Raw genomic sequence first — 24780 nt, forward strand, 5'->3', positions numbered from 1 at the left:
AACAGACCGAAAATAGGTCAAAGAAACTTTACATACGGTGTCTAACATACAGATTGGCAGGCATAAATTGTTAACATTGGACATAGTTTAAATGCACAATTTTTTACATGTAATTACATCTTGCATTTTAACCTCTTAGCGTTACTCCTTTTTTATAAATTGTGTTTAAATGAAAAAAATGAGGGTTTTCTAACTAACATTAAAGACGAACTAGAAACTAGTGTAACAGTTTCTTTTTCACTCCTTGGCCGGCCAACTGAAAAGATAGACGTCGCGTCTTTTATAACAGGTACTACTTTTCTTATGCTTTCAGATGACATAGATTTGGGTGACGAGAATTCCATACGACCCTGCACCATAGATGTCAGTACAGTTCTAGTGGGCTACAGGTGCCAAGCAAATGTCTCCAAGTGTAGACCGTACTGGAGCGGGCCAAACTATGGAATTACTAGTTTTGATAATATAGGATATGCAATGTTAACTGTGTTTCAGTGTTTTACAATGGAAGGATGGACTGATATTTTATATTATGTAAGTATTATTACATTTTATATGTGTATTAATGTAAGTACAGTCGAACCCCGTTTGCTCGAAATGCCACAGACCGACTCAAATACCTCAAGAAAATTCCACCCAAACGGGAATGTTTAACTTCAGTTTAAAGAAATCGGGCATCCGGATACATCTAGTTCGAGCCAAAGGATTTCGACTGTATTATTAAATTAATTATGCGTATGCAATGCTTAATTTGTTAATAAAATCCACATTTACATTTAACTAGAAGGAGGGGGGGGGGGCTGCTAAAACAAAGATATATACAGTCGAAACCCAGGAACCGACCTTAATACTTCGAGCCTCGCGAATATTGAGCCAAGCGGGAATGCTTACAAAGAGTAAATCTAAATATGTCCTTGACATACAGTACGAGCCAAAAACGAAATTGAGCGAAGCAAAATTGAGTCAACGGATTTTGACTATATATATATATATATTCCATGAAATAGATGTGTTAAAAATGTTATGTTTTAATTGTGTTCAGGCTTACGATGTAAACTTGTGTGATAATTGGACATCGAGCAAATATTACAGAGCAGTTTTTTATGGGCTTGGAAGAATTCACGCCAGATTTCAGTTGACTAAAAATCAGAACTCTGTGCACTTTTTTTTATCATTTATTTCAAATGAAAGCATGATTGTAAAGGACAAATATCATATTCTGGCTTTGCTTATAAAAGCTAATCCGAATACACAAGTTAGCCATAAGTTTTATTATTCCATGTATGCTCTTTTATCTTTAGACAAACGACGCAATGGGGAAATGGTTTAATTGGATCTACTTTTACCCGCTCATCATACTCGGCTCATTCTTCATGCTCAACTTAGTCCTTGGTGTGCTTAGCGGGTGAGTAATCTTCATGCTTAACTTAGTCCTTGGTGTGCTTAGCGGGTGAGTAACTTCATGCTTAACTTAATCCTTGGTGTGCTAAGCGGGTGAGTAATCAGCATGTCAGTCATTGGTTTACATATTTAATTCCAGGATTTGGCTTTGTCACGGAAATGGTGAACTTCAATAGTAATAGTTACTTATTTTTACCAACCCTATACAGAATACCATATACCTGATTTATGGGTTGTGTTATTATATTTACAGCATTTAAAACAATAGTATATACCTTTTATCATAGTCTTTTTCTTTTCTTTTCTTTTTTTTTGGCAAAAGATGCAATTTTAAACCAGAATTACGGATATTTTTTTTTATTATTCGAAGTTGGACCTTCCGAAAATGTAGAACAAGGTCAATTGTCTATAGCCAATGTCATCAAAACCTCTTGATATATTACCAAAATCTGATCAGGGTTTTCTTTTGTTAGGATTCTAATTTGGCTTGTAAATAATGACATTTTGATGACAGACAGTTACTCTGATTACGACGTTCGGTGCTGGAAATCAAATTAAATTAAGAACAAGCTAAATTAATTAAGCTGATTTCTTCGAAGGTTTTTGGAGAACTCCTTGCATTTGTGCAGGACTGTAGTGATTTGCAGAGCAAGTCAATATCTTCTAGTTTCCGGCACCTCGATTGCATTCACCAAACATATATGATAAAGACAACAGGGTCATATTTTCAATAAGTGTACGACATATATCGTTAGAATTAGAATCATGAATTTCAATTACATGTATGGTGGGTGTCACGAAAATGAATTGTATTTTTTACAAACAAAATCAAATAAACTTTGCATAATATGACCAGTGAAGTTTCCATCAGAAATGTTGCTTTCAAAAGGAGATCCTATGATAAGTGCGTTTGTGAGATGGTCTCAATGACTGTTATCAGAAGAAGGTGACGAATATAAGTCAAGTCATGTTTACTTTACTGAGAATCTCAGGCCACTGTATATGGCAACATGAGCAATGCATCTACACAAAACAGTATACATATAGTATACTACAATCGAATCAACGTGATATGGTTGTATTAATAAAGTATAAACATGAAATTCCTAACAATACAGGTGAAGAGATAAAACAAAAGCAGATGGAAATATTCTAAATCTTAACATCCATTTCTACTTAAGTTTACGTATGGAGTATATAGAGTGGGAAAAAGACATTTATGTCTTATAATGTCATAAGAAAAAAACTTATTAATTAATTTAATGCTTAAAGAGTAAAAAGGTTGTTTTAAATACTATAGGCCCAATATCTCGAAAAATTAAGAAAAACAATCTTTTATTTTATATAGTCAAAATACTTAATTAAAACTTATTTTAAAAAAAAGTTTATCGTAATTATCTTTATAATAATTTCCTTAAAATGTCTTAATACTCTTCAAAATATAAATAGTTCACAAAATATACTTAAACAAAAATATTGAGCTTAGTTAATCCCGTTATATTGGGCTTAAACTTGTTCGAGATATTTGGGCATGATGCTATCTAGTGATCCGTTTGATTGAAAAATGCATCACAGACCACATTCAATCACCATCAAGTGTAATGTTTTTGTACTCTGCTGTTTACTGGTTGAGCTATAACCATGAATTTAACTGACTTTTCGAGATTTCCCACATGTCGTTTTATTGAAGTTTATTAAGATTGCAAATCCTCAAGCTAATCATTTTGTTCAATAAAAGGTGTGTGTTTTAAATGTATTTTCTGATAACCCAGAATAATGGTGGTCCTTTGGGTCAAATCAATATTTACATATATGTCCAGTTCTGTTTAATGTTTATATGAATTGAATTGAACATTACACTTAGCAATGTCGATATATATATACTTACAATGGTAAGTATGATGACAATAAAAACACTTTACTTCCATATTTGGCAATGTAGCTATAGGCGAAGTCAATTAAAACAATCAAAGGAGAATAGTCCACGTGAAAAACGCAAATCCTTGTTAGAAAATATTAAATTGCATTGAAATCTATGTATTTTTATTTTCTTCAATAATAAATGGGTTTCAACTTTCAATTTAACGAATTGGTTGAGACCCTTTAATGAGTGCATGAGAAAGTACATCATAAACTGTATCAAGTGTAAGAATATCTATATCTGAATAGTTTACAACTGAATTCCTTTTGCGATTAGAGAGGGTGTTGCTGAAATAACGAATGAAATGGAACGAAGATCTCTGTGATAATTAAAATACATGTACTTCAAGAATAAGTTTTGATAAACGAAAGCATTTTCAACTCACTAAATTCCCTGTAAATTATATGTCATGGATTCAATGAGCTGAAAATGTGTTCTTTTATCAAAAATAATTTTCGAAGTAATTGTATTGCGTTTGAAAAGCAATTTACAATTCCATTTCTTAATGAATACACTACTCTGTTCATTTTCAGCGAATTTGCCAAAGAGAGAGAACGCGTAGAAAACCGTAGAGCTTTTTTCAAATTACGTCGGCGGCAGCAGCTGGACCGGGAGTTAAATGGCTACTTAGAATGGATATGTAAAGCAGGCAAGTCATTGATCTGTCCTGGCCTTTTTACAATGCATTGAAGCTGTGACTGCAAAATCTTAATTTGATTCTACCATTGCTGTTTGAAGAACAATAACAGTCCGAAATGTTTTCTATTTTCTGAGTTTGAGTCTGTAGTTTATAATTAAACCGTAAGTGGATAAGACCCCTTGGGCTGTGATTACTAGCAGTTTCAAGTCTGAGTTCAGACTCAAGTGGCCAAAATGCAAAACTTTATTTCATTGTAACTTTATATCTAGTAGAGTTTTTTTTTATACAATTTTATGAATTTGTTACTATTCGAAACTTTACAATTATTTGCATTAATCTTTGTAAAACGATGGAATAACGAAGATTGTTTGTAATTTAATAGAAGTGCTTTTCTGAGTTCGAGTATAGACTTGGACTTGAAAATGTTCGTCAACATGGCCCCTGCTTACTAAAACTTACTTTTAAGTCTAGAAAGAGTAATGCAATGAATTATCCCAATTATGGATATAAACCAATCAACACAAAGAAATGTTTTTTTTTAAATGAAATCAGTTCCTGTAATTCTGATGCCTAACACGTATATTGGTGGCCAGTCCAATGCATTTGTGTTAGGCTATAAAGATAATGTTGAAAAAAAGCTTTTTTGGTTGGTAACTTCAACTTGATGAGTAATGTCCATTACAGAAGAAGTAATACTCAACGAAGAAAGAACTACAGACGAAGAGAAAATTAAAATCATAGAAGGTAAGCAACATACGGAAGGTGTTTTTGTTGAGGGTTACACGACAAAATAATAGGTTTATACTCGTATCATTGCATAATACAATAAAAATACATAGACAAGCCAAGGAGTCAAATATTCAAATATAAAGGTAATTAATTGGCACACAGTAATACACAGACGTACAAAGGAATACGACTCTACTTTCGTTTGTGACAGTTTTGGTGTGTTTTTGCTATGTTTTATTTGTTCGTTTTACATTTTATAGCCCGGCGCCGAGCAGCAGCCAGAAAAATGAAACAGTTACAAGAGGGTAGATACAACGACGATGATAACAATGACGACAATGATGATGATCTACTCACTGATTTGAATATAGGTACTTCTGATGTAGCTTGAAACGAGATACAAATACATTAATGGGCAGACATGCTGAAATATATACCCATGTAAACTGGTTGACTTTTTGGTAAAACCTGATCGTATTCATCAGTGAGCTCAGGACATACAGTTTCACAGGGGTGGTGTTTAATACGCAACTTCAATTGTATGGTCATACATCATTGACTTCATTCGCTATATAGGTCCGTTATTTATATAGCAATTCGATGAGCTACATCGTTCGAAGATCTAATTAAAACCAACATTAAATACAACCCGTGTTCGGTCTTTAATATGGATGGAGAAGTGTTCAAACAATGTTGGATATTCGTATTTATAATAATTAATAAATGATTGACAATCACGTTGTAGTTTTTAACATATCTTCCACGTAATGCTTTGTATTTTACAGGAAACGCATTAGGTAGAAATTTTAGAAGAACCAATTCAACAGGAAAATGGGCACGGTTTTGGAAATTTGAGAAACGCTGCAGGTAATTCAATCTTGTTCGTACATATTTGTTTTAATGCACTTTTCATTAGAACAAGGCCTTCTTATTCCGGTTATTGTTCAAGGGAGGTAAATCTACTACAATTGCATTACTTGGTTGCCTAAAAACACACTTGATTATAGATAGCGGCGTCGGTCAGACCACACTTTTAAATGTGTTTGCTTTGCTGCATCAACTATAATAGAACTATTTTGTTTGTGTTTCACTATCAAGACATTAAGAATTCAAAACTGTTATACAATTAAGGAACTTTATTGTCATGAACATGTGCCTATATCCAAAGAGTGTGTTTAAGCGTCCGTTTGGGGACATTACAGAATATTTACATAAAGTTGTTTATTCTTGCTAATGTTTGTTTTACTTTAAACCAACAGTTTGTGTTTTTTTAATCTGAATTTCAATATCAATGATGAGATCAATAGTATTTCCTAATTGCATCAAGCGTTGTGGCGGCTTTGTTATAACCCTATTGATTTCCATTTCGCCAGACATTCCACACAGTGAGTAGAACAATCCCCGTGTCTAAATATTCACAAGTAATTGTGTCATTCATGGCAAGCATACTTCCAGACTCATACAAGTAATTGTGTCATTCATGGCAAGCATACTTCCAGACTCATACAAGTAGTTGTGTCATTCATGGCAAGCATACTTCCAGACTCATACAAGTAATTGTGTCATTCATGGCAAGCATACTTCCAGACTCATACAAGTAATTGTGTCATTCATGGCAAGCATACTTCCAGACTCATACAAGTAATTGTGTCATTCATGGCAAGCATACTTCCAGACTCATACAAGTAGTTGTGTCATTCATGGCAAGCATACTTCCAGACTCATACAAGTAGTTGTGTCATTCATGGCAAGCATACTTCCAGACTCATACAAGTAGTTGTGTCATTCATGGCAAGCATACTTCCAGACTCATACAAGTAGTTGTGTCATTCATGGCAAGCATACTTCCAGACTCATACAAGTAGTTGTGTCATTCATGGCAAGCATACTTCCAGACTCATACAAGTAGTTGTGTCATTCATGGCAAGCATACTCATAGACTCATACAAGTAGTTGTGTCATTCATGGCAAGCATACTCATAGACTCATACAAGTAGTTGTGTCATTCATGGCAAGCATACTTCCAGACTCATACAAGTAGTTGTGTCATTCATGGCAAGCATACTTCCAGACTCATACAAGTAGTTGTGTCATTCATGGCAAGCACACTTCCAGACTCATACAAGTAATTGTGTCATTCATGGCAAGCACACTTCCAGACTCATACAAGTAATTGTGTCATTCATGGCAAGCACACTTCCAGACTCATACAAGTAGTTGTGTCATTCATGGCAAGCATACTTCCAGACTCATACAAGTAGTTGTGTCATTCATGGCAAGCATACTTCCAGACTCATACAAGTAGTTGTGTCATTCATGGCAAGCATACTTCCAGACTCATACAAGTAGTTGTGTCATTCATGGCAAGCATACTTCCAGACTCATACAAGTAGTTGTGTCATTCATGGCAAGCATACTTCCAGACTCATACAAGTAGTTGTGTCATTCATGGCAAGCACACTTCCAGACTCATACAAGTAGTTGTGTCATTCATGGCAAGCACACTTCCAGACTCATACAAGTAGTTGTGTCATTCATGGCAAGCACACTTCTAGACTCATACAAGTAATTGTGTCATTCATGGCAAGCACACTTCCAGACTCATACAAGTAATCGTGTCATTCATGGCAAGCACACTTCCAGACTCATACAAGTAATCGTGTCATTCATGGCAAGCATACTTCCAGACTCATACAAGTAATCGTGTCATTCATGGCAAGCATACTACCAGAATCATTATAGATCATCAAAAACACAACACAATACTAACGCTGCACTTAATGCATTATGAAGTCATTTTTTATTTGCAATAATACAGTGACAGCTACTGGGACAAGTCCTGCAGGGGTCGTATTCAATAAGCAACTTAGATTGAACTTTAATTAAATATAAGTCACGGAGTGTTTTGATTGGCCTGTATAGTGAGCTGACAAATAGCTTGACTGGAGTTACTTAGACATTTCTAAAGATAAGGATAAGATTCTATTGAATACAGGCCCTTAGATTTCACTCAAATGTAAGACTAAAATGCAAGTGTTTTGATTGGACTGTAAAAATAACTGACCAATGGACTGAATAGAATCTGAGAGGCGTGCCCAAGGATAAAAACAATATTTAATATGACCACAATTGTCAAACATTCACATAAGATCTCTGTTAAGATGCACAAGATGTATATGCAGCAGCGTATCGCCGCCATAAAACATTTCAACGCTCGTAAAACTTGAAACACAAACACAAAAATACATGTATATAAAATATTGTTTAACTACTGTAACAATCAGTGCACTAACTTGTAAAATCATTATGAGTTATGAGCTTAAGAATTCGGGTCAGAAATCATTTTCATTTCCCAAACATTCTTCACCTGTGCATGCTAGATATGACGAGCGCCAACGAGAATAGAATCTGCTTTAAAGGGACTAGATACCAGATGGTCAAAACATCGTCAAGTATATTATTTCCTCAAAACGAGCTTAAAAATGCCAATGCGAGCTAGCAGGAGGCCGATAATACATCATTTTACATGGTTTAAACAATCGTGTTGCTGTCTCATCTGTGTTTTCCCGTTTAAAATAACCCATTACGGTTTCCCAGTTTTATATATGTTAATGAGTACAGATAAGTATACCGTCGCTATTTTTTAACTTGCTTCGATTTACGTGGAAAGACAACCCTAGTAAACTTCGAATTGGAAAAATGCGCATAAAGTGCGAAAGATTCATGTGTCTTAAGAGATACATCAGTAAGTAAGATTCAATGTACACAACAATGACAATTTTATATAAGTTTTTGACAATTTTCTTTTTTTTCTTTCAATTGTATCATGTGGTGTCTAGTCCCTTTAATATGGTATTCTGGATTTGAATACTTTAAACTGATCTCCAACTGCAATTTCAATCAACCTTTCGTTGATAAGAATATAAAATATTATATTGCATGATATCGTTATTACAATAGAAGTAGCAATGCTTGTATATAATATAATAGAGCTATTTAACGTTCAAACATTCAATGCTATTTGACCACGAGTTTTTCTCAACATCAGGGACGGTCCGTTTAACAACCTCGAGTTTCTTTGCAGTAGGCTCCATAAGTAGCATCGTAGAACACATAGTGTGTTGAACTTGAGTTCGCTTTGTAACAGTTCGATATTAGTATCTCCAAATATAACAATACTATGATCTGTAACAGTACGCATGCTAGTTGTACAGTTAGTAAAATTGTCATTTACCTATGTTGACTGACATTATTATTTATATGCCTAATACATTGTTATAAAACATATTAAAGAAATAGAGATGTGATGATCTGTTCTGAATATATATTTCATTACATAGAACAATTAATGTGTATGTTTACTAAAACAGTAACTATGTTTTTGATTAGACGAAATGGGATGATGATTTTGAAATTCAGTTAAGACATATTTAATAACTTGTCTGATTTTTTTACAGATTAGCAGTTCGAAAGGCGATCAAAAGTCAAACATTCTACTGGGCAGTGATAGTGCTAGTGTTTTTAAACACTTTGTCTCTCACGTCAGAGCATTATGGTCAACCAACGTGGCACACAGAATTCCTATGTAAGTGTCATTTTTAGATTAAAAGCATACATTTGTACGGTTTGCGCAGTGGTTAGCGCACTTGCTTCTCACAAAAGCGTCACGGATTTGATTCATTGCATGGACTAAGTTAATTTAACTTCCCCACAATCGTTGTAAAATAAATGAAGTCTACACTATTTTAAAGGGAAGTAAAGGTTATATATATTAACATTTTAATTCCGTATATGGTCTGTTTTAAATGTCGTTTGTGCGCTTGGTTAAGCACTAGGACTCATTTGGATTTATTTGCCATTTTTGTCATTAAGCTGTTCTGTGATAGACATGTTGTAACATAATTGGTTAATTACACATGTAAACTTTAGGGTAGTTTAACCATCTTAATTATTTGATTTGGGAGTTGTGCGTATTTTTATACCGGATGTATATTGACCAATCAATAGTCATTTGGCTAACTTTGGTCAAATCAAGGAATAAATCTCAATTATACAATTGCCTTAAAACGCTATTTAAGTAACCAAAACACGACAGTAAACAGATATCTAGACCATACGAAAGTTATATGACTTGTCACTGTTGTTTTATTTTATTCGTCTACTAAATGGTCCGTTTGCTTATTTTTCAGATGTCACAGAGTTTGTATTTTTGGGACTGTTTATGTTAGAGATGGTTGTCAAAATGTACGGATTGGGAGTTTGCATATACTTCAAGTCTTCTTTCAATATATTTGACTGTGTTGTAAGTATAAAGACTTATAGTACTGTTAGTATTTCAAGAACAGAGTTGGTGTTTGGCTAGTAGTAATTTCCGCGTAGTTTCTAAACCAATATCATTGAATTTAACGGACCTGAAATGTGTAAGACATATACAGTTAAGTGTTTTTAAACACACATTGTAAAATATGTTACAATTTTGATATTTTGCTTTTTATGTTGTTTTCTTTGTAGGTGATAATAGGTAGTATTTTTGAAGTGGTGTGGTCAGAGTTCAAGCAGGGATCATCGTTCGGTATCAGCGCCTTACGAGCTGTGAGACTGCTAAGAATATTTAAAGTCACAAGGTAAATTGAGCATATTGTCACCGTCCGTATTTTTACGTCAATAGCTGAGTCTGTTCTTAAGGATAAACATTAGTGTTCTCTCCCTGCTTTGCTTAAAGATGCACTCTTATTAAACGGATGAATAGATGTAGAAAACAATGGTTCTTATGAAGGATACCGTGTTTAGTATGAAAGAAAGGTGCAGCAAAAACGGTATTTCTACCTTATGAGACGATATATATCACTATTTATATTTTAGCACTCACCATTCATTTAATATTTGTGCGTTTCCATAAACACATTTTTTAGTAAGCAGTGGAAGGTTTATCACTCAAAATTTATGTTTGTTATACATGTATTGATTTTAGATAAGAATTTCACCTTAATAGTTTACTCAACAAATTTTTAAATCCATTTCAGATACTGGGCGGACTTGCGGAACCTGGTCGTGTCGTTGCTCCACAGTATGAGGTCCATCATCAGCCTCCTCTTCTTGCTCTTCCTCTTCATTCTCATATTTGCCTTACTCGGAATGCAACTCTTCGGCGGAGAGTAAGTGGACAATCATTTTACTTTTACTCCACTGTAAAAATACATTTTTTTATTTTATCTTGATTTTGAAAACATATGCAAACTTATATTAATCGCTCTTTATCGCATTTCCTTAGTAGATACTAGTAATAGTCTATTTTTGAGGGAGTAAAACCATGATGTGTTGTAAGAGAAGCGGTTCTCTTCGCCACTAACGATCGTATATAACATAACATACATAACCTTTATTCAGTATTAAATGTTACAACATTAATAGCCAAAATGCAAATCATATGAAACCAATATGGAATATTTTATTATGGTTTATGGAATTCTTTCAATATACGTACGCCGATATCCTCCTGACAATTAATTTAATTCATACACTCTTTGTTGACATCTTCATGTTAGACATACACAAAATCACCTCTTTAGGTTTTAATATCTAAGGAAACATATGTCAGTTAAGTATTTAAGATTTTGTTAAAACTATTGTGTTTGTACGGTCAAGGGGGCCTACTGCTTGAAAACAAATGTGAAACAATGTTTTTTCTATGGTATGATATTTTTGAAAAATGTCGTTATGAATCTAATTAATGGTTTACCATTGTTTTAACACATTTTCAAAATTACTTGAACAAAAGAACACGTGTCTTATCTTGCTTATGTAATTAACAAAGGAAAAGTACACAAATTTATAGCAAACGATAAAATCTGTTGGTGAATACTGCAAATGTTTGGAAATCACCTGGATTTCAGTATCGAAGGCTTAGGTAAAGACATTCGTTATTCCATAGAACAATGGCAGAAGTAACCGCCTATCTTGCACTGAACCCTTGATACGTGTTGCCTTGTTTGCACACGTGCAGCCAACTCCTCGTTTCATTAATTATCCCGTCTAGACTAATTACGTAGAGGAAGTATACAGATTACAGCTTATCTGTCCGATATTTTCTCAGAATCGGAAATGGAATGTACTTGTTTGTCTCCAATAAATTGGTATTTCATTTCGAGGGGTGAAAGTAAAACCAGTTGAATCTGCATTTTCTACATCTTGCTTGATTTTATTTTCACTTTTTTAAGTCTCGATTTGGTACACAGAAATTTAAAATTAAATATAAGAAAAATATTGACAGTTTCAATCCTCGTTTTCCAGATGGGTTTTTTTGTTTATACATATGAGGCCATCCAGTGTAGGCAATACAAGCCTTAAGCAGTGCACAAAATGTTGAGGTTTTGCTAGTAAAGTTATGATTGTAAAACATTTATATGGTAGTATTATAATGAAAACTACAGGGACAACCCCAGTTGACAAAACACTCAATAGTAAGAACCCTCTTTAAAAGCGTTAGATATGGGCCCTAACGACATTGAACGAGAAGTACAAACGGATAAACACCACATACATAATTACAAACACAAGAAACAGACCACAGACGCATCAAATCGCTTGGTGTTTTATGCAATACCAGTTCCGATTTCCAACAAATTGATGATTTCATTTATATAGTCATATCCGAACCAAATTTAATGCAAAATACAATGAAGTAAATAAGGCAACGGTATATTGTAGTATCTTTTTTATATTTTCAAGAATGAATTTCGAGGAGGGGAGACCAGCCAGTCACTTTGATACATTCCCCATCGCTTTGCTGACAGTCTTCCAGGTAAAACATAGAAAACCACTTTGATACATTCCTCATCACTTTGCTGACATTCTTCCAGGTAAAATATAGTAAACCAATTTGATACTTCCCCATCGCTTTGCTGACAGTCATCCAGGTAAAACATAGTTAATCACTTTGTTACCATCTCCAATGCTTTGCTGACAGTATTCCTGATAAAACTTAGTAAATCACTTTGATACAATCCTCAACGCTTTGCTGACAGTCTTGCAGATTAAATATAGAAAAGACTTTGATACATTCCCCATTTCTTTGCTGATAGTCTTCCAAGTAAAACATAGAAAACCACTTTGATACATTCCCCAACGCTTTGCTGACAGCCCTCCAGGTAAAAAAGTAAACCTTTTTGATACATTCCCCCATCGCTTTGCTGGCAGTCTTTCATGTAAAATATAGTAAACCACTTTGATACAATCCCCATCGCTTGCTGACAGTCCTCCAGGTAAAATAAAGTAAATGGTTTTGTTTGATTTATTTAAGTCTCATCTCTCGCTATATATTTAAATTTATAGTAACACTTCAACTTCAATTCCTTAAATGAACGGTCTTTTGGCAATTGCAAATATTTTACGGTAAACGCAACATCTTGAGATATATTCGGAATTCGATATTCATCACGTTTAATTTCAATTTTATATGTGTTTATATTGTTATTGTTTGTGTCTGCAAGCAACGAAAACCTTAAATTAACATGTTAAAAAGTGTTCATATATGATTTGTTAAATTGTATGCATTAGCTTTTCAATTTAACGTTAAAAAGTGTTTTGAAGTGACTATTTTTTCCCGCGTTATCGTGGCTTCAAATAATAAACTGTTTCCGGTTACCGTCGGTTCGTTTTGTATACAGGATCGGAAGGATAGAATTAATGTAAGGTTTTCTTAAATGAAATTCCATATTTTTTACAATTCTAGATTAAAGTAATGATTGCTGTCATTGGGGATATGAACGCAGTTGGGCTGATTAAAGTACGCGTGGAGCTCTTAGGACACCACACACATTAACCAGCCCAACCGTGCTCATACTCCGATAATGACATTAACCACGCAAGTCATTCCTTAAATAAAACGTAGCACAACATCCTTTAAAAATAAAACAAAAACACACACAATAATAGCCTCTTTGTAGTAGAAGTTGTATTATACATTTACACAGACTTTGCTAAAACATACCCCTTCCTTAGATATATTTGCAACCAACATATAACCTACAACTGATTAAATTAGTTATTCTGTCTAGACTAATTGCGTGGAGGGAATGTATAGATTACAATTATCAGTGTGATATTTACACACATTTGCAACACTCTAATAGCAGTGATACGATTGAATAAGAATGCTTTAGAAAAACTGATAAAAGTTGGTTGCTTTCAAGTCAAAACGTGTTTCGGAAGTGGACAGTCGGCTCCATTCTTTATATATATTTATATATATATTTGCAAAAATAATAGAAAAATGTATTCCAAATGGAATGAAGATATATACAAATATAAGACATGTAGAGATAGAGTAATAAGCCATGCCGAAAAATCCAAATATATGTACAACAAAGAACCATGTTACCGTTAATGATCTAGTGTAACAGTGCTAGCCCTTCCACAATCTACAGCTCCATTTCTGACAGAGACACACAACAAATCATATTGATTCTAAACACGGTACTATCAAAACGTGTTGACGTCTGCCTGTAAGGACTCGGATATACTTTATCTTATATCAGCCAAGTATATGTTATTTTTATTTTTTTAAATATACAGAAGGTTTTATTTACCAATTATTTAACTGCTTAAAATGCATGTCATGTTTGTAACCTGGCGCTGAAGTCATTACTTGTTATAAATGACGTCATTTCCGGTTTTGGGTACAACTTAATGAAGCAAATATAGCCGAAACATTTTTATTCTAAAGTCGCCTTCTGTTACAAATATTAATACTCTTTCTCTAAACAATTATTCAAATTTTGTTTCCCAGATTCTGACAGGGGAGGACTGGAACGAGGTGATGTATAACGGCATCAGGTCCGGTAACTCTGACGGCTACGGCATGATCTTCTGCTCTTACTTCATCATACTCGTTGTCTTTGGCAACTGTATCCTTTGGGTTCGATGTTGACTTTAAGCAAAATAGTGTGTAGTCTTGTGTGCCGCTCAATTATTGTTTGCTAAGCCTTAACCTTGTGCCTCGAAACAAGGCTCTCGTGAATTGCTACTGGGCTTATGCTTGTTGTTTCAGTTGTATTGTTAATTTTACAAATGACCTTTGAATCTCTATCACATTATTTTTGATGTTAAGATAATACTTAAAATGAAGTAATGCATTTCTAGAGTATTGATGCCAACCAAAGATATTAAATGATCATAGTTTGTAACTTCAATTTATGCGAGAGTAATATTAGCAATTACACATGACACGTGGGAGTCATCCTAATATACGTTCCATTTAATGTTTCCCATAATAATCATAATAATAATTATAATAATAATAATAATAATAATAATAATAATAATAATAATAATTGAACTTTTACTTAGACATGTATTTACCTTAATTGATGACAAGACACACTGCTGAACGTGTTCTTGGCTATCGCTGTGGACAATCTGGCCAACGCACAGGAACTATCCGCAGACGAAGAGGACTCCGAGGTTGCCAAAGAGGAGGTGAATATTAAAGTGGATTTGACTCCACCATTGACGATTTTTTTAAATGAAGCCGCAATGCTTGAAGCCATTTTGCTTTTGTTTTTATTCCTAATATTTAAATATAAATTAAATATACTTCAATATTAGTGCTGAAACCTAAACACTCTTCAAATGAACAAGGACTCTGTCATTATTACGAGTATTTTAAGTTTTTAAGTTAAAGGTTGTTAGTATGTCGCATGACCATTTATTATGTGAAAGCACCACCTTACAATCTTTAACGATTAGTGGTTAACGATTAATTATGTAAACTACATACTTAATATGCCAACTCTGTTTATATCTCTCGCTTTACCTGATTTAAATCAATAACTGACTGCTGATTTACCGAAAAAAACGGGAAATTCTTCCTTCTCATTGGCCAATAAAAGAGTTTTACCACTTATAATTATTTAAGTAAAGTGAATTAGTTAATAGTCGTTGGGTGGTGTTCAATATGCGGCTTAAGTCAATCTTATGGCCATACGTCATTGACTTAATTGACTATATTGTTAATTAGTATTTGTCAGTTATTAATAACAAGTAATCCGATTAGCTACATCGTTCTTAGATCCGATTAAGAGCAATATTGAATGCCAACCCTGATATACCTAATATACCTGCGCTTCAGGATTTACTGATACATAGAATGCCGACCATTTTCTATATTTAGTAGTAGTAGTTGTCTGGTGCGGGTTTTGTTGTGATCACTTCTAGAGGAACGCTGATATTGCTCACTTTTCACCGCCTGTTTAGCGGGAGTGCTGTCATTGTAGTTTCACAAAATTAGTTTGCCTGTGCGATTCTCTTCACGATCAAATATAGGATGGTAAAAATTTGCAATACGAATGTCAATTTAAAATGCCAAAGTTTAAAACCCCACATTTTTTTCTTCAGCTATTCTTGATTAGTTTATTTAAATGCCAGTTTTGAGGTGGGCTTTAGTTTTATTAAGTAACCTTTACCTAAGTACGTTTTCGGCTCCTGGGCTTTATCTTTAAAGGGTCTCGCTCATGTTTTTGAAATTCATTTTTACGACAAAATAAAGTGTGGCAAATCATTGGGATTGTTAATACTTGGATATTAACAGCTTGTATCCTTCAAAATTGTTGATATATGCTTAAATATTGTCTTTGAAGTCCACGATTTTGAAAAGCATTATTAACATTTTTCAACAAATGGCCTAAAGTGTAAATCATCCTTCATTGTATGTAAGAGTCCATGTGGGCGAGTGGTTTTGTTGTCCGTTTTTTAATGTTTTCTTGACTGTACCGACGTGGGTTTGCTTCTCACTACATCCAGGGCGGGTTAATACTTTTTTTTAATTAATTGTATATTTCTTCTGCAATTTCCATATCAAAGTAGTGTTTCCATATGCATTACTGTGATAAAAACATTTTGGTCCAAAAAGATGAGCGAGTCCCTTTAAGTGTATGCTACTTTATAAAAATTATGACTTAAATTTTACGAGGAGCGTGACAAAAGTAACTGCAAAATCATTTGCCCTTGCACGGTGTAAAAAACTATAAGCCAATCCAAGTTTTACGCGTTTTCCAAATGCACAAATAGTAACAATGTATATGCAATTTTTAAAACATTACAGTATTTCAAACAGTATTTTGTGTGAAGGCCATGCTGGAAATAAGTAGTATTTCTGTAATGATTGTACACTTAGTATGTAACCTTCGTTACATGAAGTTGTTGTTATTATTATTATTATTATTATTATTATTATTATTATTATTATTATTATTATTATTATATTAAACTGGCTGAACTATAGCTGAATCTGACGAAAATATCGGACAAGAGCAAAGTTTATATTGTACATTTCGTGGCTGTCTTGAGTAAAATTGCATTAGAAACGTCCAGTATGAATATGGCGAAACAGCTGTTCTGTACCGTACGCTAGATGGCATCCTGGAAAAAAGGAAGGAAGAAAAAGCGTTTAAGATGCCCGACCGGTCGATTTCACGGGCTCTAAAAAGATAATAGTTTATAAACAGTATATCAAAATAAGAGCTTACGAAGGTGTTTCAAGACTGGATTTCACGGCTCAATACTTTAAGGGATAAAACTGTTATTACAACCAAGACACAGGTAAACGTCACACGCCGCAGTTGCCAATACTCCCCTCGTACGTAAAATAACGGTAGCTCTTTAATGACAGACAGCTAAATTGTTCTATGTCTAGTTTTTCTTAGATTTACTGAACATTTTATGCTTAACCTATTTTCTTACTCACAAAAAGATGCTGAGCATGTACAACGAGCAAATACCTCTAAACCTGGTAAATGTCTGTCCGTCTGTCCAGTGAGCTAAATGCATGGCCCCCCGTTGTTTTCTCTCCCCCTTCCCCCTCTTGTTTTGCTATTTTCACAGCAAATTTAAATATAATTATAATGCGTATTGGAAAATAAGATGGATAATTATTAATCGGTCCACTTAACAATTTTGCCAAGTATTATCTTTATTTGCAAATGCAAATATTAAATGTTTAACCAGTATTTCATAGTTTCGGTTTGTTTCTTTTACCTACATATTCTCTTGTTCCCGATGCTTTGTGAATTCAGTACTCACCCATATTTTAACAAATTGTGCATGGTTTATAATTAACCCATACAACCATTTTATTATGCACATTTTAGTAGTGTTTCTTTTAGCATTTAAATGTATATATCAACCTTTTTATAACTTCTTTATTTACTCACTTTTCTTAGAAAGCACTGATGCTGTTAACAGAGCCACGACATAAGGACGTATGTCAAGAATCCAAGATGTTAAATATGACGTCATGTGTTTGTGCTAGTACAAGACCCTCATGTATATTTCCTTAAAAACAGTGTGATTCTTAAGCGAGATTTATTCCGATTCATGCAGTAATCTCCCTTAACAAGTATTGGTACGATCGGCAGTTTTCGTATTGGCTCAGAAACTGACCTCGAAAATAGTTGCCAGCAATCGGAACACCTCGGCCATCTCCGCCATATGAGGAGCCGGGCGCATTAGTAAAAGGAGTTCGTAAAATTAATTACAATAACAACTTGTACTGTAATTAAAATAAGTAAATTCACGTTGATTCCTTGAAGTGTATTATTTTATAAATCATAAATTTGCTAGATTGAAATTAATAATCGATAATTTACAGCTTAGTTGATTGTAAAGAGTTCTAACATTGTAAACCGTCCATATACTTCCGATGTAGCTAAAGAACTTCAGCGAACACGTTATATATTACCTTTTTGGGTGTGTTCAATGTGTTGTAAACATCAAAAAAATAAATATCAACATTAAAGTTATGGAAGCCAGAACTAACTTCCGATGTTGTTTTCGAGGGAAAATGGCCGAGGTTTTCTGAAGTAATATTAATTAATTATTGGACCTGTGTTCGTATGCTTAAACTAGGAATAAAACCACATTGTTTTTAAAACCCTTTACCCTAGGATGTTGTATTTGAAGTGAAAGGTGATGGACCATAATCATGAATTTGATAAGATTGTTTCATATTGTTTGAACGGAGTTAACGACCTATTTTAAACAGTTATGCTGATTTTTCCTGCATTATTGATTACATATATTTCATTTGCATTAGATTAGATGTGAAATTGCAATTATATTATTTTATTATTCTGAATAGCTATTTTATTTAGAAACACGTAGATACACCGTATTTAGAATTCCAAGTAGTTGCCTTATATAAACATAGAGGGCTTGTTAAAATTTAGAAGGAAAATGGTGCTTTATGTGCAGCTTTTATGGATGGTAAACAATAATTAGAACAATATTGCGCATGTGTGTCAGTTACTGTTTAAAGAACATCATAACGATACGTATATAATGCAAAGTATCTCCATGTATTTTCATAAAGCAATTAAGATTTTTCAGTTTCATTTTTAAAAACAGCTGAAAAGTAAACAAAAATAAATGAAAAATGGTGCTGACTAAAGAAAAAATATGTCCATACTGACGAAGCAAACTTGGTATTGTTAATGAATAAATCGGACATAATTTTAGATATGTCTTTTATTCAAATTAATAAAACAAAATTGAACCAAAATTGTAGTTAAAATTTAAAACTGTTGAAATACAATGCTATGTTATTCATTACAAAAATATTGAATATATTACAAATCTCTTCCAGTAAATTAGAAAACAAGAAAAATTAGTTGCCATGACTACATGATAAATTTACTTCTAAATTGCGACGATATACATACCATTCCAAATGTCTGCATTGAGGTATCTGATACACAAATATGTGAGTTTGGAAGGCCTGGTGACCCTGTATTACTGCGGTCATTTGGAAGTGTTTAATATGCCATTGCAAGATAAACATGTAAAACAATATTACAAACAAGCTTTGTTATCAATGGTTTTTTCTGTATACAGTCGAAACACACTTTGACAACTTATAATCTGCAGTTATCATATGTATAATATAGTTGTTATTATCTAGTTTGTATTTTGTATTCAGCAAACTTTACTCTTTTAAATGAACCCAAAAGTACATGGGGTCATCAGGTTTCAATAAATAAGATTTTGTGTAATGGAGGTATCAGAGAACTCGCTTATTTGTGGGTCAGATCCCTTAGTGATCTAACAAAGTATCCAAATATGGTCAAATAACAAATTCACCTTTGATCTGCAGAAACGGGAGGAAGTGGGGAAAGCCATCGAGAACCATTTCCAGCCAGGCAGTATTCCTCCAATGGTTAACATCTGTCCACCCTCGCCACAAAATAACGACGAAACCAAGATAGGAAACTTCAACTAGTGAGTTACTATACGAATTTCGTATTTCATTCTCTCTTTGTTCTCTTATTAATGATCTCAGATACCAGTATAAAAATTATTATATACATTCTGTTTTCTTCATCGACCCATACGCATTTAATGGCATAAGAAGGAAAGAGTTAACAATATTAGCTTTCAACTACCTTCTCCATCCTTACGATGATACATGTATACTATATAGCATGTATATATACGTGTATGTGTTTTAATGTATTTTCATGAAATATATGTTTAAACAATTAATCAGTAAATCGAGTAACAATGACATTTTAGTTTATCATTTGGTATCTGGAAAAATACAAATACAGCAAATGTAACCTAATGTAATATGACCTTTTACAAACAAGATATTTTATTTTTGAATTTAGGTATTAATTTAAAAAGACGAAATATCTTCATCGTGATTATACGGTTCCTCATATTACATGTCAAAGGTCAAACGTGTGTGTGTGTGTGAATGTGAGCTGTCCTATCAATTTTCAATTAGATGTGCACGTAATTTTCTTCAACACTTTTTTATTAAAAATAAATATAAATTTATCTATGTTTCATTTAATTTACTGAATCTAAAGCAGATGTACACTACCTAATTGTTTCTTCCTTCCACCTTTCTACATATTTTTAATGAGTTTGTTTCTTCTTTTTTAAATAAAATAATGAGCTCGTATTTATACCTGAGATATTATTAATTCCGTTTTATTACGTTATATTTTTCTCCAAACGTTGATCATTCATTCTTTACTTTGAAAACGAACTTTTTACAAGGTATATCCACAGTTATGTATTTTATTGATTTCATTTTAACACCTATACATTACAATATCTCTCTTACCTATATCTATGATATTTGTTTGTTTCCTATTTTCTCTCACATACCCCACTCACTCTGCCTCACTTGTAGACCCAAACTCAGACTCTTGTATCAATTGCAGTATATCTTTCAGCGGCAACGCACGGCTGGACGCCAACCTGAGCCAAAACAACCTGAAGGACAATCTCAACAAAGAACTCACCCTCTCCACTGGCCGTCCCGCCACGCCACAAGCAGGGGCCAGAGCAGCCGATGGTAGGTGGACTATTGCAATTAAACCAGTACATGTATACACATGGGCGGTATTCAATTTTGTTCTTTGTTGGATTAAAGGACGAAGATTTAGGAAATCGGATTTTGTGACGTAAATAACGGACCAATTTATGATCGTAAGGTCGATTTAAGTTGCGTATGAATGCAATCCCTGATCGTGATATATAAATGCTATTTTTAGATTTTATGGTTATTTCAAGATCGTTGATCTTCTGCTTTCTTTGCTTTGCTATTGTTAGATATTTCAACCTCATGATAGTTAAATCACAACCTTTACACCCGTAAATTATTGTCAGAATTTTAGATTTTGATCTTTTGAATGCTAACATTTATTGCAAGCGTTTAAATATTAAGATATGTTTTGAAAATCAATTCCAGCCCAGTCCAACCGGAGCGACAGCGTGGACCTCCCACGCCAAAACACCAACAACAGTCAGGATGAGCCCGGATTTGGACAGCCTAAACCCATGTTACCCTACAGCTCCATGTTTATATTCGGCCCAACCAATCCGTACGTACTATCATATCTTATCCATAGTTTACCGCTTTCCTTAAACATGAACTCTTACTCCCTAATAAGATGTAAAATAAGATGTAACACATTTACATGTAATACAAGTGTTTTAATTTACCAAAAAGGATGGATACATATCAAAACAATGGTTTTAATGAAGGATATCATCGTTAATTTGAAAGAGAGGTCCAGAAAACACGGTATTTCTACCTTATGAGTCGATAGTTGATCACTGTAAATATTAAGGACCAACCAGCTATTAAATACACGGTTATTATCTTGTTATCAGTAATTAATATTTTCGATGTATGCATTATTTAGTAAGAAGTTTTAGGTTTATCACTCAAAATTTATGTTCATTATACATATGCATGTATTGATTTTAAATACGAGTGTCACTTTAAACTTTTTTGACTTCCATTTCTTTATCAACCTCCGCTAAATCGACCAGTTCCTTATGATCGTGATCAGCTCGAAGTAATTATTTCATTTCAACTAAACCCACCTATAAAGTATTCACTATTCTTCTACATCATTCCTTTCATTCTCCAGAATTCGCCGCTTCTGCCACTTCGTTGTCAACCTCCGCTACTTCGACCTGTTCATCATGATTGTTATCAGCGCCAGCAGCATTGCCCTCGCCGCCGAGGACCCAGTAAACGAGAACTCTCAACACAATACAATCCTCAACTACTTTGATTATGTCTTCACAGGTGTCTTCACTATTGAACTTCTGTTGAAGGTATGTCTTCAAAAGCGTTTTAATTATTTAATTTTTGTTCAAGGTATGTCTTCAAATGCATTTTCACTTGAATTTCTTTCTAATTGTATAACCAAGCTTATGTTCATAGACAGCGTTCATGAAATTATAAAACTAATAGTAACGGTATTTTAAAAGTTTGTGTTGAAACGTTTGGTTTAATGCTCGGTGCAAGGGAGTAAACTCCAGCGAGATCACAGACGTGTTGTATATACAGAAACTACAGAAACAAGTGCAGTGGTCGAAAGCTAAATATTAAACCCCGTTCTCTGGCACAGGGCCAAAGCTAGAAACACAGATTAACAACACACACGTTCACAAACAACACACAACATATATCATTCAATACATAAGCGGTATTTATCTATGATTGTTAGGTACCGCCTGGGAACGGTCAGCATAATGTCATTGTACTGGGGGGGGGGGGGGGGGGGTAACTAGTTTTAACTTGTACCTTACTTTGATCCCCGAAGAAAATAAAAACGTAAATTCTTATCAAATTATTCATTGACTTAAGGGAACTTAAGACTAAAGCAAATAATAATAATAAAAATATAAGGTAAACCCCAAGTACTTCTATGATTACTCTATCTGCAGACGAATGAATACGATTCAGAGTAAGGGAGTACCTCAACTGAGTCTTACTTACAAATGCGTTCATTATAAGCAAATAACTATCCGTCCATGTAGTGTTTTGGTTTCTTTCAAGTCCTGAAGTCGATATTCATAATTTGACATGGATATTTCTCTTCCAGATTGTCGATCTCGGTATAATCCTACACCCGAAGGCCTACTGTCGTGACCCCTGGAACATTCTGGACGCCACTGTTGTTATTTGCGCCCTCGTTGCCTTTTTCTTTACGTAAGTACACATTTTGTTAGTGATGCATCCATATGTTTAGTTACTCTATGAATTGATTTTGTCAACTTCATGTTCAAGGTCAGCATTTCTGTCTTCATGTTGAAGGTCTGCATTTCGGTCTTCATAGTAAAGGTCAGCATATCGGTCTGCGTTAAATCCTTTTGAAAAAACATACTTGATACCTTACACGTGAACATTAACTGATTGATTGCTAATTAGTTTATCTATGTAGTTAAATGTTCAATCAGATTACACAAGTGCAAGTTAACTCAGTCGATTATGTGGACTCCATTTATTCACATGGTAGCCGAAATGTATGGCCTTCTTGATAAAACTGATCTACATGTATATTTACATTGTAGATTCATCTTGGCTTTTGTATTTCTTTTGTTATATTGAGCGTCTATCTCTCCGTGTCTGAATTCTATTTTTGTGAACTTGATGTGAATTTGACATAAATTTGTTTTTAATCCGACTTACTGATTTCTCCAAGCTCATATGAAACTATTTTATTAAGGAAACCAGTCTGAAATATTCAATATTTATAGTTTGAACTATTCAATATTTATAGTTGAGCTTCATGTATTGTATTTGAAATTGCAAATGGCATATAGTGTTTATGAACGCAGACATATGAGCAATCTTACTTTGGTTATGTAAATCATAATCAGAAATCTTTATAAAAAAACATCATTGTAATGTTAATAGTCTGTCGTTTTAGGCATATCCTAAACCGAAAAGATAGCAATACATTTCAACTCGTGAAAACCCATAGTATATTTTCACTAATGAAATATAGTTTTTTTGTGCTTATTCGGTGGAATATATTGCGATCTTAAACTGAAACAAGCACTTATTCTCAATTTATATTCTGTCATAACCGATATGAAAGGGAAACAGGATGCTTTCATTCAGCAGTTAACTTGCTTAACCATAATTGTTTCATTTGTTAAGTATATCTGCCAGGTAAGCCGAAGTAAACAGAAACAATTACATACACAAAACTGTTTGATATATTAAAAAATAGTAAAAACCCTTTTTATATAAGGTGATGATATTTAGCCTCATGAATATAAATCAAACAGTTTTCATAGCCATGGGGTTCCGGTCGTAGAACTGTAGTGCTCTCTAGATATTTAAGGGTTTGGATAACAAATAAAATGTATACACTCGATGCTACCCCGAAAAATATTATACTATACTAACTACGTACTCCTAAACCCCTTATCAGCTACCAATAACATATATACTCGACTCCTTGTTATCTGAAAAAGGGCCCATTTAGTGACTTAATTTTGTTCTCTATAAACAGGGCCCAATTTCTCGAACAAGTTTTAGTCAATTATTTCAGTATAGAGATTATTCTTATGCTGAAGAAATTTAAGAAAACATATTTTTTTCATTTTAGCTACGATAATCTAGTTTTCATTTTGTTAAAATAAGTTTGAAGTTAGTACAATAGAATACGATACTACATATTTTTATGCTTAAACTTTTTTCGATAAATTGGGCCCAGGGGTTGCAATATACTAGCCTAGATTATAACGGCTCTCCATTTAAAATACGAACATCCATTGACAC

General features: G+C 33.7%; 1 protein-coding gene across 1 annotated transcript in view; it reads left to right on the forward strand.

Annotated features, from left to right (window-relative positions):
- Positions 1-24780, forward strand: part of LOC128223985 (voltage-dependent calcium channel type A subunit alpha-1-like) — a 166576-nt gene that overhangs the window by 110312 nt on the left and 31484 nt on the right. The window contains exons 8-26 of the mRNA XM_052933546.1: positions 314-531; positions 1299-1402; positions 3853-3968; positions 4644-4703; positions 4949-5059; positions 5474-5555; positions 9146-9273; positions 9878-9990; positions 10200-10312; positions 10712-10843; positions 12417-12489; positions 14476-14593; positions 15064-15164; positions 17437-17475; positions 19834-19958; positions 20912-21045; positions 21442-21574; positions 22130-22319; positions 23093-23199. Coding sequence (XP_052789506.1) covers positions 314-531; positions 1299-1402; positions 3853-3968; positions 4644-4703; positions 4949-5059; positions 5474-5555; positions 9146-9273; positions 9878-9990; positions 10200-10312; positions 10712-10843; positions 12417-12489; positions 14476-14593; positions 15064-15164; positions 17437-17475; positions 19834-19958; positions 20912-21045; positions 21442-21574; positions 22130-22319; positions 23093-23199 — 2197 coding nt within the window. The remainder of the gene's footprint in view (positions 1-313; positions 532-1298; positions 1403-3852; positions 3969-4643; positions 4704-4948; positions 5060-5473; positions 5556-9145; positions 9274-9877; positions 9991-10199; positions 10313-10711; positions 10844-12416; positions 12490-14475; positions 14594-15063; positions 15165-17436; positions 17476-19833; positions 19959-20911; positions 21046-21441; positions 21575-22129; positions 22320-23092; positions 23200-24780) is intronic.

This window comes from Mya arenaria, chromosome 17, assembly GCF_026914265.1.
Source record: "Mya arenaria isolate MELC-2E11 chromosome 17, ASM2691426v1".
Classification (NCBI taxonomy): domain Eukaryota; kingdom Metazoa; phylum Mollusca; class Bivalvia; order Myida; family Myidae; genus Mya; species Mya arenaria.